This window comes from Hirundo rustica, chromosome 9 (genome assembly GCF_015227805.2).
Source record: "Hirundo rustica isolate bHirRus1 chromosome 9, bHirRus1.pri.v3, whole genome shotgun sequence".
NCBI classification, from domain to species: domain Eukaryota; kingdom Metazoa; phylum Chordata; class Aves; order Passeriformes; family Hirundinidae; genus Hirundo; species Hirundo rustica.
The window spans coordinates 4,985,976-5,001,221 of record NC_053458.1 but is presented as its reverse complement, the minus strand read 5'-3'; the positions used below and the strand labels follow the sequence as shown (position 1 = coordinate 5,001,221).

Below are 15,246 nucleotides of genomic sequence, written 5' to 3'. Positions count from 1 at the left end.
TCAACGTTTTCTATACAGTCAATTTTATTTGTCTGCTCTCATTTCTCAGGAATCAACTTGTTTCTGTAAATGAAGTTACAAGACCAGAATAGTTAATCAAGAACAGAAAGTAGAAGTTTTCAGAAAACACAGGTGCTAACTTTACAAGCAATTTAGGACTTAGAGGCTAACGTCTGACAAAATAACTGACCATGTAATGTTCTGCATGTGAAGGGATATGTCTGTAAATTTTAACAAGTTTCCATCTTTCACAAGCTGAGTTCTAGCTTACAGTACCTCACAAATGCTTTCCACCTTGAATATTGCCACACTGTAGAAAAAATATATTTCTATTTTTGAACACAGGGTTGCTTGTGCATGGACATTAACAAGTACAAAAAAAAAAAAAAAAAGCAGATAATTTTATAATATTTTCTCTTAACTACAACAGAAAGTGCAACACTAGAAAGGCATCTCCTGCCTACTTAAAATGTCTTATACCTTTACAAAGCTAACTCTGACTGTACACATTACATCCTAGAACACACAAGTAAGTTTCAAAGTGTCCTGCCAGAAGTATGGAAAGCACGCTTACAACTTTTGTAAGCAAAAAGACACAATAGCAAACACCAGTGAAAAGTGATTATGCCTGGAAACAAACAAATCCATGTCTGAATCTTCTCTACTAGCTGAAAACAAAATCCCATGACATTTGTTGATTCTGCAACTTTATTTGCATTTAAAGACTGGCTGCTAAGCTTCTCATCTGAAGAACCACCAAAATCAAACAGGAGTTTCTAGCTCTGTTAGAATTAGTCTATCAGATGCAACGGACTTAAATTGCAGATTGATCCAGATTGACTTTTGTAGGGAGGGGTCCTGCTTCTTCATGTTCCTCAGTCTTGCATCTGACCACAACAAGTGCAGAGGGTGGGTATCTGCTGAGCTTCTGCTCATTCATGTATTCCAAATCTCCATAGATGCTCAGCTTCTGAAACAGTTAAACAAGGTACTTTAAGAAAAGACTCTCCATATTGTGAATAAAATGAATTTCATTATGCAGCTGCATTCCAGGTTCTGATGGCTGCAGCCTTGCAACACAAGGCTTTCTGTAACACCTGAAATTCACAGCTAGAACCAGACTTGCATCCAGAAGAAATGTATGAAATCTGCCAGAACAAGGGCAGATACAGTGTTTGTGTAACAGCTCCTCTGGTGTGCAAACACTGAGTCAGGACCCTCTGGGCACTGGGAAAGTGCCTGTTCCCCTCGCTGAGACTGCACTCACCAGTAACTGAGCTCTCACTCTCTTCTCACTACCGACCCTACTGCATTAAACCCACACTGGCCCCCTACACCACCCAACCCTCGGGACAGCTCCATTCCCAGAGAAAACAGCATCAGCCTCCATTTGTTCAGAGCAATCTGAAGTTGGTGAGAGTACAGCAACACAAACCAAAAAAGACATGACATCTGAATAAGGCTCAGAGCTCCTGTGAGCCACAGGAATGAGCAAATGCTCAGCTATAAAACCATAATTTAAATAAACAAAACTGGTTTGCCATCCACAGCCGCAAAATAAAACAAAACCCTCCTTAACTGAACCTCCCCCAAATATTTCTTAGTCTCTAGACAGCTGTAACATTAAAGCAATATATGCAAATACTGTAGTTCTGAAAGGCAGTACCTCAGATGGAACATACTGCTCTACAGCTGTAGCTACAGTCGCACAACAAATCCAGAGCAGCACCAGCACTGACAGGACGAGTGTAGTGGTTAAAATCCAGCTGGAGTTTCTGAAATGAGAAGAATGTTGATAGATTTCATAGACTGAATGCAAGACAATGGACCTCTAAAAAGTTTGGCTCATTTCTGACTGCCTTTCCTGCCAATTCATTAGGCTCTGGCTCTTCCAGCTACACAGCCCACTGCAGACTCCTGGGTACCCTGATGCCTGTTTGGTATCACAAAAGACTAGCTGGATTCTGTCATGGGGCCCTAAGAATCCTCCTGTTCGCAGATTTAAAATCAGATTCTTCTGTTATGCATCTGCAGGGCAACTCACTGATCCTTCATGTGTGAACTTTTAAGGAGAAAGTAAAAAAAGCTCTAATAAATACACACTGAGTATTTTCAGCCTGGAAACAAGACATACCAGTGAGCTACATAACACAATCCCAAAGCAAAGTGCTTTGCCCTAAACAACATCCAGAGCTAATGAACAGGCAAAACACAGTATTGATTAAACAGTTCCCAGAACACACTCAAAAAACAGTGCAGGAAATTATCAATATGTTGCTCACTTAAAATGGAAAGGAAAAATCAAAGTTGGCAGGACAGCCTGCAGAAAGCACGGGGCCAGCACAGCAAAGCAGCGCTAACGGTCAGACACAAAACTGTGCCGCTGTGCATCCACAGCCTACAGACTGGGAGACCTTGAGACCTCCCAGCAGTGCTGCACACACAGAGGAAAGGCCTTTCCCCTCCTCAGAGGGCACGGACACGCCAGGACATACGTACATGGACAGACACTTGAAGAAGCTGTCGTTGCCTCGCTCCTCGAAGAGTCCCTGAAATGTCTGCGAGCTCCCGGGACGTCCGTCTGCTGAGGGACAACAGCACCAACGGAGGTCAGGAGAGCAAGGGACGGGAAAACCCAAACCCCACACACACTTTGTACAGACAGCTTTTAGAGAGAAGCTTTTAAAACAGCCCCAGCTTGCAGGCTTCCATTTCCAGCAGTTTGCTTTCTACCACACTGCCAAGTGTACGCAGTGCGCCCTGCACAGTAAATAATTATATTGCAGTTTTCTAAAAACTTGCTTTCATATGCCACCTGTAACGTCATTTTTTAAATGTGTGTGACAGGGAACACTTGCATTTACTCTTCCAAAGCACAAATAACAACTTACAGGCTGTTTTACTCAGCAACAAAGATCCTTTTGTATCTCCGGTTTCCTGATCAAGCTGTGGAACATATTGCACTTCTGGCTTTGACTAAAACAAAATAAGGAGTTAGGAGATCACACCAGAAAGCTTTCACTGATTTTGGTAATTTACATTTTCAGAACTAATACAGAAATTAACCTTAAGGCATGCTCCATTCTTTTAAGTTCAAATTTTAAAATGGCCCTATAGGCAGTGAAATACTAGGAAAAACTAAACGCTTTTGATGGTGCTCTAGAGTCTTTTCTCTGGCTGGAAGGAGCAGAGTTGAAGTCAGCAGCCAGGACACCTTAATCTCAATTAAAAAAAAGAAGCACCTGGAATATGACAATTTTGCCATCATCTGCTTGAAGGTAGAAAGTCCATGAGGATGTTATGAAGCTCTGAGCTGAGTCCATCATGTCACTCCAGAATGATCTCACCAGTGTCAGAGGAAAGAGGAGATGAATTCTTGGCATCAGGGACATTAACTGCAAGCACAACATCAACATTCTTTCCATTTGTTTTTAGATGAAAAGGACAGAAATTAGGGTCTTGCTCACCCCTCACCTCATGTCTAGATTTCAGCCCTTAGGAAGATTTATTTTCCATTTGAAAAATTTTTAAAAAGAGAAGACACACATTGAACAGAAACAAGTAGGTGGTATTTGAAAAACATGTCACCTACTTACTTGCTCTTGCCTTAACTCAGCAAATGGCAACTGGTTCTGGCATCCGAGATGGCAAGCATATTGTTCATCAGATTGGGAGTAGGCTTCAGTACAGGCTGCAAGGGAGAAGTTCCCCAAATGAGATGATAAATTCTGCATCTTAGTTAAGAAAACATTCTCAGTATTAAGTTGGATCAGAAACAAAGCAGCAGTTGACATTCCCATTTGCAGGGAATCCCAGGGTAGCATTTGCTCTGAGGTCTAATGACAGAATCAGAGCTTCAACAGAGCAGGGAGCTGAAATCTGGCTGCAACCAGAGCAAATGATCACCAGTGTTACCCTGGCTGAGCTCAGGGATGCAAGTTCTCATTGATCCTCCCACCACCACTACAGCTTTCCTCTACACATCACATAAAACGTCAGAGAACAGAGATGGACTCCTAAAGAGAACAGAGGCACCATCAGTCCATTAAATCCCTTTGAGGTAACAGCAGAAGCCACGGTATCACAGGAAAATCAAAGGAGCATTTCCTGCTAATACAGAAACTGCACTGAAGGTAATATAGAATAATCTCTTATGAAAAATGAAGCTAACTCTTTGTTTTAGAGAGAGCTTCTATTAATTGCTCACTAGAGATCATAAAGACCAAGAAATTGAAATTACTTGGAGAGAATAATTTAGTTTATTCTGCTCATGGACAAATTAGGCAGATGATAACACAGGCACAGCTCTCCTGAACAGTTCTAAAGCTCAAGTGGACAATGGTGCAGAAGTACCTGAACTAAAGAATCAAACCAAAAAGCAACACAGAGCTCTCCCAGTTTTCCAGAGGAACAAATGGACCATCATAAGGACTAGGAAGCTGGCAGGAAGCATGGCAGCAGCAGCTAAACATCTGAGTGTTCAGCTCATGGCACCTGAGCAGCCATTCCACGCTACAACTGCCACCGAGTCAGTGTGCACTGGAGCACAGGAAGCACCAGAGACAGAACTGAGCAGAGCAGCCAAGGTGGATCTGCCAAGCACAGAACACTCACTCAGGGCACTCACCAGCAGATTACAGAACATAAGCCAGCAAAGACAACAGCCCCAGAAAGGAGAGTTAAACTAGAAATAAGCAACGGTTCCATTACTCTACTTGTGCTCTATGGCTACATTACCCTGCTTTATGGCACTCTTTGGTGTGTGGTTTGACAACTGCACTGACAGGCTACACACAGTGTGACAGACTGGAGCATTAGCCCATTTCTGCAGTATTTACTGCACTTTTAAACACATTAGCATCTTTGCACGCCAGGCTTTCTGCTTCCCTACCTGAGCTGGCCACAAGCTCTCTTGCTTTCAGGAGTTACTGAGAGAACAAAAGCCTCCCCTGAGTGCTGGTCTGGTGCTTAATTGCATTGGTAGTAAAGGTAGAGAGTTCCCACCTTTCCTTTCTGAATAAAACTGTGAATCAGCTTCTTCAATATTATTGGAAGAAAGTTCTATACAATTCCAAGCCCACTCTTAATTGGCCTGTATCACACATTGTCCCTGCAGGGACAAAAAGGTGTGGCACTTGGGGACAAGGTTTAATGGTGGGCTTGGCAGTGCTGGGGGAATGGTTGGACTTGATGATCTCAAAGGTCTTCTCCAACTTAAACGATTCTATATTTCATCTTCACTGTTAAATACCTGCTCTAACACAGACAGCCTGAGAGAATTAGTGACCAGTACTTAAAGGCCTATTCCAAACAAAACATGAGCCTCATTCCCAAGGGTATAGCTGCAGGAAAAGCTCGGGATGTCGGCTAGACCACAAGTTACAAGGCACATTAAGATCTGTGCTCTTGTTCCACTGAACAACTCACTTCTATATACAGATATGTCAGGAATGGCAGATGGGACTGATTGTCACAGGGAATTATTAAAAGCCAAGTGTTCATTTGCCTGGATTTCCCTCCAGGCATTTTGTGTTTTCTATGACAAACTGTTTATAGTAAAATGCAATATTCCTAACATATTTACACAGACTGACGATACTTGAGAAATTCAGGGAAACAGCACCACTGAGGAGAAACTCAGAGAGAACAACTTTCCCATAAGATTTTTTTCTTTATATATCCTGTACATAGACTTTAAGAAGCTGTTAAACAAACCCAAAGCGACTGAAAGAACGCCACCAATCCAACACCACCCTTTCAGAGGCTGCAGCTTTCCCCTGCACTGTGTCTTCAGCTGGTGGGATGCTGCAGGGGCTCTGAGGGCTCACCAGAGTCGCACTCCTGTTTGGTCCGGTTCAAATCGGCGCCATCGTCCACGAACTGACAGATGGAGAAGAGTCGGCAGCCGCGCTGGCAGGCGTACAGCTCCTCTTCCTGGGGAGGCACAAGGAGAGGCTTGCATCCCTCCAGTCCACAGCAAATTGTCACAAAACAAACTTTTCTTTGTTGTTTGGTTAGGTGTTTTTGTCCTCCTTCCCTCCGCCAGACCTATGACCCAGCCCAACGTGAAATGGGATGAACTGAAATAAACCCAAGCCGAGCAGCACTAACAACCTAGGGATTTATTTCAGAGCTTTTCCTTCTGCGGTGGGCAAACCTGGAACAGCAAATGCTGTTTTGTAATTCCAGACCCACAGCTCGCAAGCAACATGAATGCTTTTAGAAAGTGCTGTGTTTGAAATTAAGATGGTGCTGTAAAAGATTTATTGATGTTTAACTCAACAAAGAGTAGGAGATCTCCATTCTCAGAACTCGAACGGTAAACCCAGCAGGAAAGGACAGAAATCCTCTAATTTCGACAGTGGAATATGATGTATCTAAACAGACTAATGACTCTACTCAGAGCTACAACAGAACTATCGGAAAAAGGGATTATTTTCTGATGCCCTACGCAGCATCCTGGTTATCTGCCTACTGCCAGCTCCACAAACACAAATGTTTATTTATTAAATTGAACTGAAGGGCAAGAGTGCTTCCGCACTGCCAACCATTAAAATTAGGCAAATACAGAAATCCTACACCTAGTATTTCTTCTGTCCACAGCTCCAGGGGGATGGATGTGAATTAAAGCCTCTGTCACAGGAGTGTCCCACTGACCACACCCTGCCACTGACCCATGAACCAGAACTTCAAAGCCAGCAGCCACCCAAACTGCACAGGTGCAAAACAGGCTCTGAATTAATTTAACAACGACTAAACTCACCACACCTCTTGTACAACCTGTTGTAAATGACCTGACCATTTAACTGAGACCATGAGTTCACGTGCTTTAAAGGCACAAGAGTAGAAAATTGTGACTATAAATTAAAATTCAAGTCTATGTGGGTGGTGCTGTCAATGTTTTTTTAATTGACATCCACATAAATCAGCTTTACAGATGGATTTCCACATCAGTCTCAATAAAGTTTGTCTTATTTTCCAATCACGACTAAAACAAATTTCTTTCAATTCCACCAACAGTTTTGTGACAAACAAGACAAACACTAAATGTAAAAGATGTGACAGTATTAGTGAACAGCTCCAACAACACATGACAAAATTCTTACTCCAAGTAAAGTAACAACATTCAAAAGTGCAATAAAAATCACATCAGTATCAGCCCTCCTTGAACTTCAATGCTCCTGCAAGAGAAACAAGAGCAGTACACCAAAGCAAGGTGTAATACAAGTGTAAATTTATTCATATTCCACACAACTCCCTGTTACTTCTTTCCAGCTTCCATGGGACAGCAGACAAAGCCCTGTTACCTGATCCTGGCACTGCTGCCTCCCTGTGAAATCCCAAACATGGGGCAAGAGTTCTGCACAGCTGCAGCTGATAATGAGGTTTATTGCCAACAAAGAAAAAGGAAAGATGAGATTTTAGATCTCAGATTATCCAGATTTAAGCCTGTACTTCAAAGGCGTGCAAAGCACGAACCAACAGCAAACTCTGGGGAGTAAAATTAAACTCCCATCCGACACAATTTCAGTATGTTATCGTGAGATAAAAAAAATTCCCGTGAAGGCTCTGACAAACTGCTTGTCATCATTTATGCTTCATCCTTCAACACCCAAGTGCCGCACTGGCGCCCTGACTCAGGATCTCTGCCCTGCCACGAACACAGCACTGTTTCAATGCCCGAAATATGGAGCAGCCCAAGCCAAATTACAGCTGCCTTTTTAGGAACGGAAAGGAGAAAAAAAAAAACAGCAAAACGCCCCAAACCCACAAAACCCTCAGCACTGACAAAGCTGTACTTTGACAACAGCGCTTCACGGGCAAGAGCCAGCCTGCCCATCTACTGACATAGCGAAGTATCTGTCTTTAGGCAAGAGACGGAGCGGCAGGGGGAGAGGGGAAAAGGAAGGGCCGTGCCAGCCGCGGGGGAGGCGGAGGGAAGCGGCGCAGGTGCGGGGAAGGGCCCGCCCGTACCTTGGGGTAGGTGTGCAGGGGGTAGGTCAGCTGGCAGGCGCGGTGACACGACGCCGTGTTGCCCAGCACGGAGTCGAAAGCCTCGGAGGAGGCGGCGGGGAGCGGCCCCGAGGCGGCTCCCGCCAGGATCACCAGGAACAGCGGCAGGAGCAGGAGGAGGACGGCGAGGCCGCCCCGCCACACCGCCATCTTCGTTCCTCCGCCCGGCACCGGCCGCCGCCAGCCTCTCGCGAGATGTGCCCCTCACGGAGCCTGCTGGGAGGTGTAGTCCGCGCCGCGGGGCATCCCCGCCCATTCCATTGAGCCTCGCCCCCGGCGGGAACTACAGTGCGGAAGTGGCGGGGCCTGCTGGGAAATGTAGTCCGCACCTCGGGGCAGCCCCGGCCATCCCATAGGGCCTGGCCCCTGGAGGGAACTACCGGGCGGAAATGGCGGGGCCGCGGTGGCGGCTTCCGTGAAGGAGGGCGGCGGGGCGAACATGGATCGGTTCGTGGTGCGCCGCGCCCGCAGCCCGCAGAGCCCCCGCCGGGCCGCGCCCGGGCCCCGCGTCTGCCGGCAGGTCACCCTCGAGTCCCTCAAGGCAGGTCACCGGCGGGAGGGAGCGGGGGCACGGCCCGGCCTCCCGCGGCACCGGGTGCGGCACGGGCGGGGCGGCGGGGAAGCAGCGGTGTGTGAACACCGGGTCTGCACCGAAATCTGCAGCGCTGGGATGGGATCCGAGCAGGGAAGTGGTTGTACAGGTGCAGAGGGCTCTGCTGCCTTGGAAGGGGCTTCATGCAGGGCCGAGCTGGGCGCACGATTCGAGGACAGCCCGGTGGCACCGCCAGCCTCAGTATTTCCAGCTGGCTCTTATCCCTTTCCAGCAAGAAAAACGCTTCTGTTCATTTCATGTCTTGCGTGAGACCTGCACGAGAGCCGAACCTCTCTTGGTGACCTGCTTGTAGAAACACAGCAGCAAAACGTTTGCTGCACCAAAAAGTTCATCGAGTGTGGCAAAAATCGAAAGAATGGTGCACAAAGCACTGCAGTTGTCTGAGCACTGCTGGATAAGATGTCCCACATCCAAAATATGAGACTCGCACTGTTTGCAGTCCATTCCGTCAAGGTCCGTGGCAAACACTGCTACTGTGCAGTGTATTCAGGTCTGCATTCGTGTTCCCGGGTGCTTTGTTTCTCACCTTGCTGGCATTGTTTTACCTCTGAAGTCGATCTGAGCTGTGTTCTAAGGATAATCAGCCACCTCCCTCTTAATCCCTTTTCCTATTTAGAAACATCTATGCAATGGATTCCTTAAATTCAGAACTCTTCTAGGAGACATTTGCTACATCCCCAGAGTTTCGCAGACCAGGGTGAAGCCTCTCACTTTGTTTGCTGGTTACTTCAGTCTTGACTTGCAGGAGTTTTCTGATTCCAAGCAAGTACCCGTCATATCCTCTGAGCCATGATCAATAATTCATGCATTGATAACAGCCCCATTAGCTGAGATGAAGGTGGTGTCCTTATTTATCGTAACAATATTCCACTTTCCTAATGGGCCTTTCTCTTTCCCAGAGAGTTGTGGTTGTGGAGGACATAAAACGATGGAAGTCTATACTCGAGCTTCCTGGGCAACCAAAAGAGAACCTGATGGAAGCTTTGGAGGAGCTGAAGAAGAAGATACCTTCCAAGGAGGTGTTACTTTCCACTAAAATAGGTACATCTGGTCTATCTAAACTGTGAATATTAGGCTGTCTTGTGTCTGCTTGGCTTGTCAGTACACTAGAGATTAGTCTGGAAGCTTTTTAAGAAATGAGGAAGCTGCTGCCAATGAAATATTGTTGGTATCAAGCCTGCAGTTTTAACAGCTTGTACTGAAAAAGTCAGGTGTCCTCTGATTCCTCCCAGGAAATACTGCATCACCCCTTTTGTGGTCAGAGTTTTGAAGAGCTCTCCTTGGTAACTCTGTAATTTACTCCTTCTCCTGCTGTCCATCAGTGCTCAGTTATCTGATTTGGCTGAATCCTTTGAAGGAGTGACAAAACCTCCTCAGACTGGCCCGGAACTGCTTCCTGCATCCTCCCACCGAGGAATCCCCAGCAGATGGGCAGCTCCGAGGAAACAGCACAGCCCGATCCGTGCTGCCTCTTACCAGCAGGACTTGGGGGAGGGATAACGTGTGACCTCATGGTCCCTGCCTGTCCTGAACAGGGAGAGCATCCCGGCCTTTGTTTGCCGTCGGAGCAGCCGGGTCTCTGTTCACAGAGCCCTGGAAAAGGAGCTGCGATCCGCCCCTTCCCCCGTCCTTCTGATCTGTCGTTTTGTTCGCCGTATTCCGGCTTTTCCCCGGGATTTTTCCCGATGCCTGCCTGAATAGCGCCGGCCTGGAGGAGCCGCTGAAGCCTAACAGTGACATCTCCTGGCCGACAGCGCTCCTGGCCAGGGAAAAAACATCCCTCTGGAAGCAGGAAGGTGCCTTTTGTCTGCCCCTTCTGCACTGCCAGGCCCTCTCGATGGGAAACATTCTGCTTGGAGTCACCGTGGTGTTCCCACGTTAAACTGCTGCAGCCATCACCGGCAACATCTGCTTCCTTAAAGGGGTTCCCAGTGAAAAACCAGCACTTTTTGTAGGCCAGGCTTAAAAGCTTTCACCAGATCCAGGATCGGTGTAAAGAACTGGCGTAGCCCCGTGCTAAATAAGAGTTGCTCCACATCTTGGTGACTTGGGGAGGTGATTTGCACAATTCCTCGCTGATTTCTCGAGCTCCATGCTTAAGTCCCGGTCATTTTGTATTTATGTTTGTGCCAATGCTCTGCTTGCATTGCTGAGGCCGCCCGAGTGAAGAACTGTGTGTGGCTGCTTTGGCACCGGCAGGATTTGACTGGTGGCAGCTGTATTTTTTCCCACCTGCCAGTCCCAAAGGAGCTGTTCCCCTTCCCCAGGTCACACCGTGAGCAAGATGCGCAAACACCCCGACGCGGACGTGTCCGGCCTGGCCAAGGACGTTTACAGGGAGTGGAGAACCTTCATCAGGGACCACTCCAACAGGCCCTCCATTGAGGTCAGGAGCGACCCCAAGACCGAGGCTTTCAGGAAGAACGCTCGGAAGCTGCTCTGCGAAGCCCTGGAATTAGAGGTGCGGTTCAGAGCCACTCGTCTGTGGCTCCAAAAATTCCTTCCTGAAGGAGCAAGTTAAACCTTTTCCAGCCAGAGCTACTGCCAAGCTGGTCCTGCCTGCAGAGTGGGGACAAGACCAGGTGATCTGGTCCTATTTTTAGGGATTCCCAGCTCATCCCTATTTATAAATAACTTCATTTGCAAGGTAGATAATGCTTTTTTGGTTGTTAACCAAGTGAACCTGCTAATTGTGAGATGTATTTGCTGTCATTTCCATAACCTGTCAACAGATTACTTGTGTGGCCACTGCAGTTGGGCTGTACAAGGAGGAAATTCACACATGAAGTTTTTCCTACTAAACAGCTATGAAAGCAACAGTGGGACTTTTTGGGTGTTTCCTAATTAAATATTTGTAAATTTAAACCTATAGCAAAAACGGAGAGGCAAAGTTGACAGTATATAAAGTGGTGATAAATACCAGATCTCTCAGGTATGTTTACCTAAATGAACAAAGCTTAGCTGCAAGGCTTCATAACTAGTTTGCTTGGTCTGTGACATGCCATAATAATTATAATTTTCAATTTATTCATGAATTATCCTTCAAATGACAAGTCAAGTGATAAACATTCAAGAGTTTCAATGCTGTGCGTTTGCTAGCTGTGAGAACAACCCCTCCAGCTTCCAGCACAGAAGGATGGTTTGCTCTAGGAATGCCTCAGAAAGGTGGGAGCTCACCTTTACTGGGTCAGGCTTAGTTCTTAGAAAGCACAGCTATGCATGGTGATTATAGTGCCAGTAAAGTCTAAATATGTGGAACATAAAGACTTTGGGACCACCCTAAAAAGAGTAGAATTGGGTAAAGCAGAACGGTTTCTGAACAGGACTCACCTGAAAACACCTGCAGAGGTCACAGCAGTGGAACTGCTGAAGGCAGGGGAGCCACAGCTGCTGCACTGACACCTGAGAGGCTGACAAAAGGGAGAAGGGAAGGTGGGGCTGAGAGGAGCCAAGGGGCTTTTTTAGTGATGGGTAGCAAAACCTGTGTGGTGAAGGACTTGCAGGAATACCCCTTAGCTGACTGGAATCTCCAGCAGGCAAAGCATGGGAGATTCCCCATCACAAAAGGCAGAGGCGAAATTAAAACCATTTCTTGAAGGGTGGGGGATTTTTTCCTAAATTGCTGAATTACAGGTTTTGGCACTTGTTGAAGCAATAACTACGTAATTAACATTTAGCAAATCCCTTTCTGCGTTCTTAATTACACCTCCTTCTACAGACAGAGAGCCCACATTTCCCTTTATAGCACCAGGAAGAGAGTTGCCAAGTGTTTGGCACGTCTCGGAGTTGCTGTTGGAATCAAGTTTAAAATAGTATCCAAGGTACCTTCTATCAGCCAGATCAAAAGTGAGCTTTATGGAGACACTACGGCACAGCTTATAATTGCAGTTGAGCTTGATACCCAAAGCTTGTCACAGATTAGTTTCCTGTTGTGATGGCAAAGTACTGGCACCCAGCTGGAGGTGGGGATATGTTCCCTGCCACTGACCACGTTGCCTTGTCCCTTAATTGCTAGGGTGGAATTAAATTGCTCTTCCTGTTACACTTGCGATGGGAAGCAGATTTCCTTGTGTCTAAGCTGATTAATGAAGAAACACCGAAAGGCACCGAGCTCCCCATTTCAATCAGCTGGCCTCCTTATTAAGTGTAAAGATCTAATTTTATACTTTGCTGTTTTCAGATTGATCACCCACTGGCTGAAAATATCGAGCGCGAAGCTTTTCATCTCTGTTCCCGCCTCATTAGCGCTCCGTACCGCAGGGCCGTGCGAGCCCTCGTCTTCTCGTTAAAGCACAAACCCGAGACCCGGGCAGGAGTCAAGGATGGCACACTCACTGTCCCTGCCTTTGTACAGAGCCATAAAAAGTGAGGTGTTGTTCTTGATCCCCAGGGAGAACTTGCTGCTCCTGCATCTCCGTGGAACTGGGAGCCCTTCCTGCGGTGAGGGGAGCTGGCTGGGTGACTCCCTGGCACCATCGACAGGGCTGCTGGAGGGAAGAACTGGTGGTGGAATGGGTGCTGTAAATCTGACTCGATAGAAATCCACGTGGGCTTGTTGCAGGGAAAGTTTCTTCTGCTCTTGTGAGTATTTCCCATCCTTGCTGACTTACCTGTTTCTCTCTTCTGCCAGCTCAGTTGAGCTCCATCCCTGATGTGGATCTTCAGGTGTAATCAGCTGAATAACCCTTTTAAAGGAGCAGCTCCGTGCTGTGCTGGAAATACTGGGAACTATGGGTAATTGGTCCATGGGAGGGGATTCCTGGGGGATAATTGCAAACTCTAGTTAGCCCTAAATCAGCCATGTCTGCTGCAGCTGGGCCCTGCCTGTGGCAAGAGCTGTTCTGCCAAGGTGGTTTCCCTTTGCTGCATTCCAGAGCTGGGTGCAAAATGGATTTCAGTAACTTCCATCATCTCTGTCATCATGTGATTTGGGGCATTTTCTAAAGCCCCAAGGTAAAGGTGCTGTCTAATGCCTCTGCTGTTCAAGGAGCAGCTCGTTCAGCCTTCCAGACCTCACTCATGATGTAAACATGGTGCTTGTTCTTACTGTAATGTGAAAAAAAAAAACCCAAACTTGTAATGAATTTTCTAAATAAAACTAAGTACTCCTCTTAAAGGCTTCTTTTTTTTTTTTCTCTAAAAGGAACATGGTTCAGAATGATTGCGTGAACAAATCTGAGCAACAAGCTATTGTTTAAATTCTTTCTTGTTATTGAAAATTGGAATCCTTGCCTCTCTATTTGCTCTGATTTCTTTTGTGCCGCAAGTTGTCTTGTTCTCTATAAGCTATTACTGAGGCTCTTCCAGGCATGGTGTTTTGTATCCTCACCTAGAAAATGACTGACTGTCATTACTTGGACCTGCTAGATACCTTTTCCCTCTGTAGACCCTTAGCAGAAAACACCCCAAACTTACCTGAGGTGTTGAACTCCATAAATTTAATAAGACAATTGCAGGTTCTCTTAAGAATATCTCAAACCCTGTTTTGTTTGCTTGGGCCAGTGCAGGACCAGTTTTGCCTGTACACATTGTCCTCAAAGAGCTGAACACAGGGGTTTCATTTGTAGGAAGTTAAGGTCAGGTGTGTTGGAGGCACAAACTGGCAGATGCCTGGGTGGTGATGGTGTGGGTAATAGTAAGATCTAACACTTGTTGACCAGGCTGTAGCAAAAAAATGGAAAACCATTTTTTACAAGCAATCAGCTCCATTTCCCACTTAAATAGCTTCAAACTGCACAGCTGTAATTGAATTTGTGTAGCCTGGACCATCAGGAGGGGTTCAGGATCAATGAATGACACAGCTTTTGCATCAGAGCTGCTATGCTAAGACCTGCAGTATTTATTTTCAGCTTCCTGTTCCTGGTGCCAGGCTGTGTTTTCACTGTTTGAGTAACAAAAGCAAAATTCCTGAAAATGATGAACTTCTGGTCTAATGATAGCCAGACCAAAGAAATTTCCCACACAGGTCAGATACAGTCTGGCTGTGCCAAATATTTTCCACTTAGAAAGTAACTTCAGGGAGGCAGAGTTGCTGCTCACGAGCAGAAAACTCTCCTATAAATTTCCTCTATTTAATGGTTGATGTTTTCGCCCAACTTGTTTCAAAGGAACCCGAGAGTAAAGCTCTGGGTCCAGTTCTTTTATCTAAATATTAAAGCTGGCAGTAACATTGGGGCTGAGGATTCAGAGACTCAGCTTTGCAGGAAACTGACTGGAGGAACTGGAAAAAAGAGTCTGGAGGGTTGGACTCCAGAGGAGCAGGAGGAATTCAGGGAACCAGGGAAAGAAAACAAAAACAGAGGTGGGAAAGCAATAGGCCAAAAAGGCTTTTCTCCCAAAGGGTGATGCTGAATGTGACAACAGGATACTTGATACCTGGCAGTAATGAAGTTTTTAATTAGTCTATAAAAACCAGATTCCCTCCATGGAGCAGCCTCACCTGCACACTGTGTTTATTTATGCCTTGGGTTACCTGCTGAATCAGTTTGCTGCTCCTTGGCTCTTCCTCCCCTGCCCTGGGTGATGCAGCCCAGTTTTCACGCTGAGGAAACCCTTCTAGATGAAAAGGGAGGATGAAAGGGCTGAGCAGTGCCTGCCTGCCTTGTGCTCGGCTTCTCTGG

At 46.3% G+C, this 15,246-nt stretch overlaps 2 protein-coding genes and 1 long non-coding RNA gene across 3 annotated transcripts; 1 reads left to right on the top strand and 2 right to left on the bottom strand.

Annotated features, from left to right (window-relative positions):
* Positions 1 to 6: 6 nt before the first annotated feature.
* TMEM59 (transmembrane protein 59) lies at positions 7 to 8,213 on the bottom strand. The gene is made up of 8 exons (XM_040072599.2): positions 7,975 to 8,213; positions 5,829 to 5,934; positions 3,597 to 3,691; positions 3,243 to 3,395; positions 2,892 to 2,976; positions 2,500 to 2,584; positions 1,667 to 1,775; positions 7 to 970 (listed from the first exon to the last, which is right to left on the bottom strand). The coding sequence occupies exons 1-8, from the start codon at positions 8,161 to 8,163 to the stop codon at positions 815 to 817; spliced, it is 978 nt and encodes a 325-aa protein (XP_039928533.1). The 5' UTR covers positions 8,164 to 8,213; the 3' UTR covers positions 7 to 814.
* A 193-nt stretch (positions 8,214 to 8,406) lies between these two features.
* TCEANC2 (transcription elongation factor A N-terminal and central domain containing 2) lies at positions 8,407 to 13,742 on the top strand. The gene is made up of 4 exons (XM_040072600.1): positions 8,407 to 8,554; positions 9,526 to 9,667; positions 10,894 to 11,087; positions 12,807 to 13,742. The coding sequence occupies exons 1-4, from the start codon at positions 8,453 to 8,455 to the stop codon at positions 12,993 to 12,995; spliced, it is 627 nt and encodes a 208-aa protein (XP_039928534.1). The 5' UTR covers positions 8,407 to 8,452; the 3' UTR covers positions 12,996 to 13,742.
* Positions 10,872 to 13,335, bottom strand: LOC120756357 (uncharacterized). The gene is made up of 3 exons (XR_005702131.2): positions 13,237 to 13,335; positions 11,957 to 12,036; positions 10,872 to 11,075 (listed from the first exon to the last, which is right to left on the bottom strand). It is a non-coding gene; the product is annotated as an uncharacterized LOC120756357 (long non-coding RNA).
* Positions 13,743 to 15,246: the final 1,504 nt, after the last annotated feature.

Coding starts and splice junctions, on each gene's coding strand:
- TCEANC2 (XM_040072600.1), top strand. CDS start 8,453: ATGGATCGGTTCGTGGTGCGCCGCGCCCGCAGCCCGCAGAGCCCCCGC. Junction 9,668..10,893: donor GTTACTTTCCACTAAAATAG/GTACATCTGGTC, acceptor CCCCTTCCCCAG/GTCACACCGTGAGCAAGATG. Junction 11,088..12,806: donor GCGAAGCCCTGGAATTAGAG/GTGCGGTTCAGA, acceptor TGCTGTTTTCAG/ATTGATCACCCACTGGCTGA.
- TMEM59 (XM_040072599.2), bottom strand. CDS start 8,163: ATGGCGGTGTGGCGGGGCGGCCTCGCCGTCCTCCTCCTGCTCCTGCCG. Junction 5,935..7,974: donor CCCTGCACACCTACCCCAAG/GTACGGGCGGGC, acceptor GTGCCTCCCCAG/GAAGAGGAGCTGTACGCCTG. Junction 3,692..5,828: donor CAAACAGGAGTGCGACTCTG/GTGAGCCCTCAG, acceptor TCTCCCTTGCAG/CCTGTACTGAAGCCTACTCC.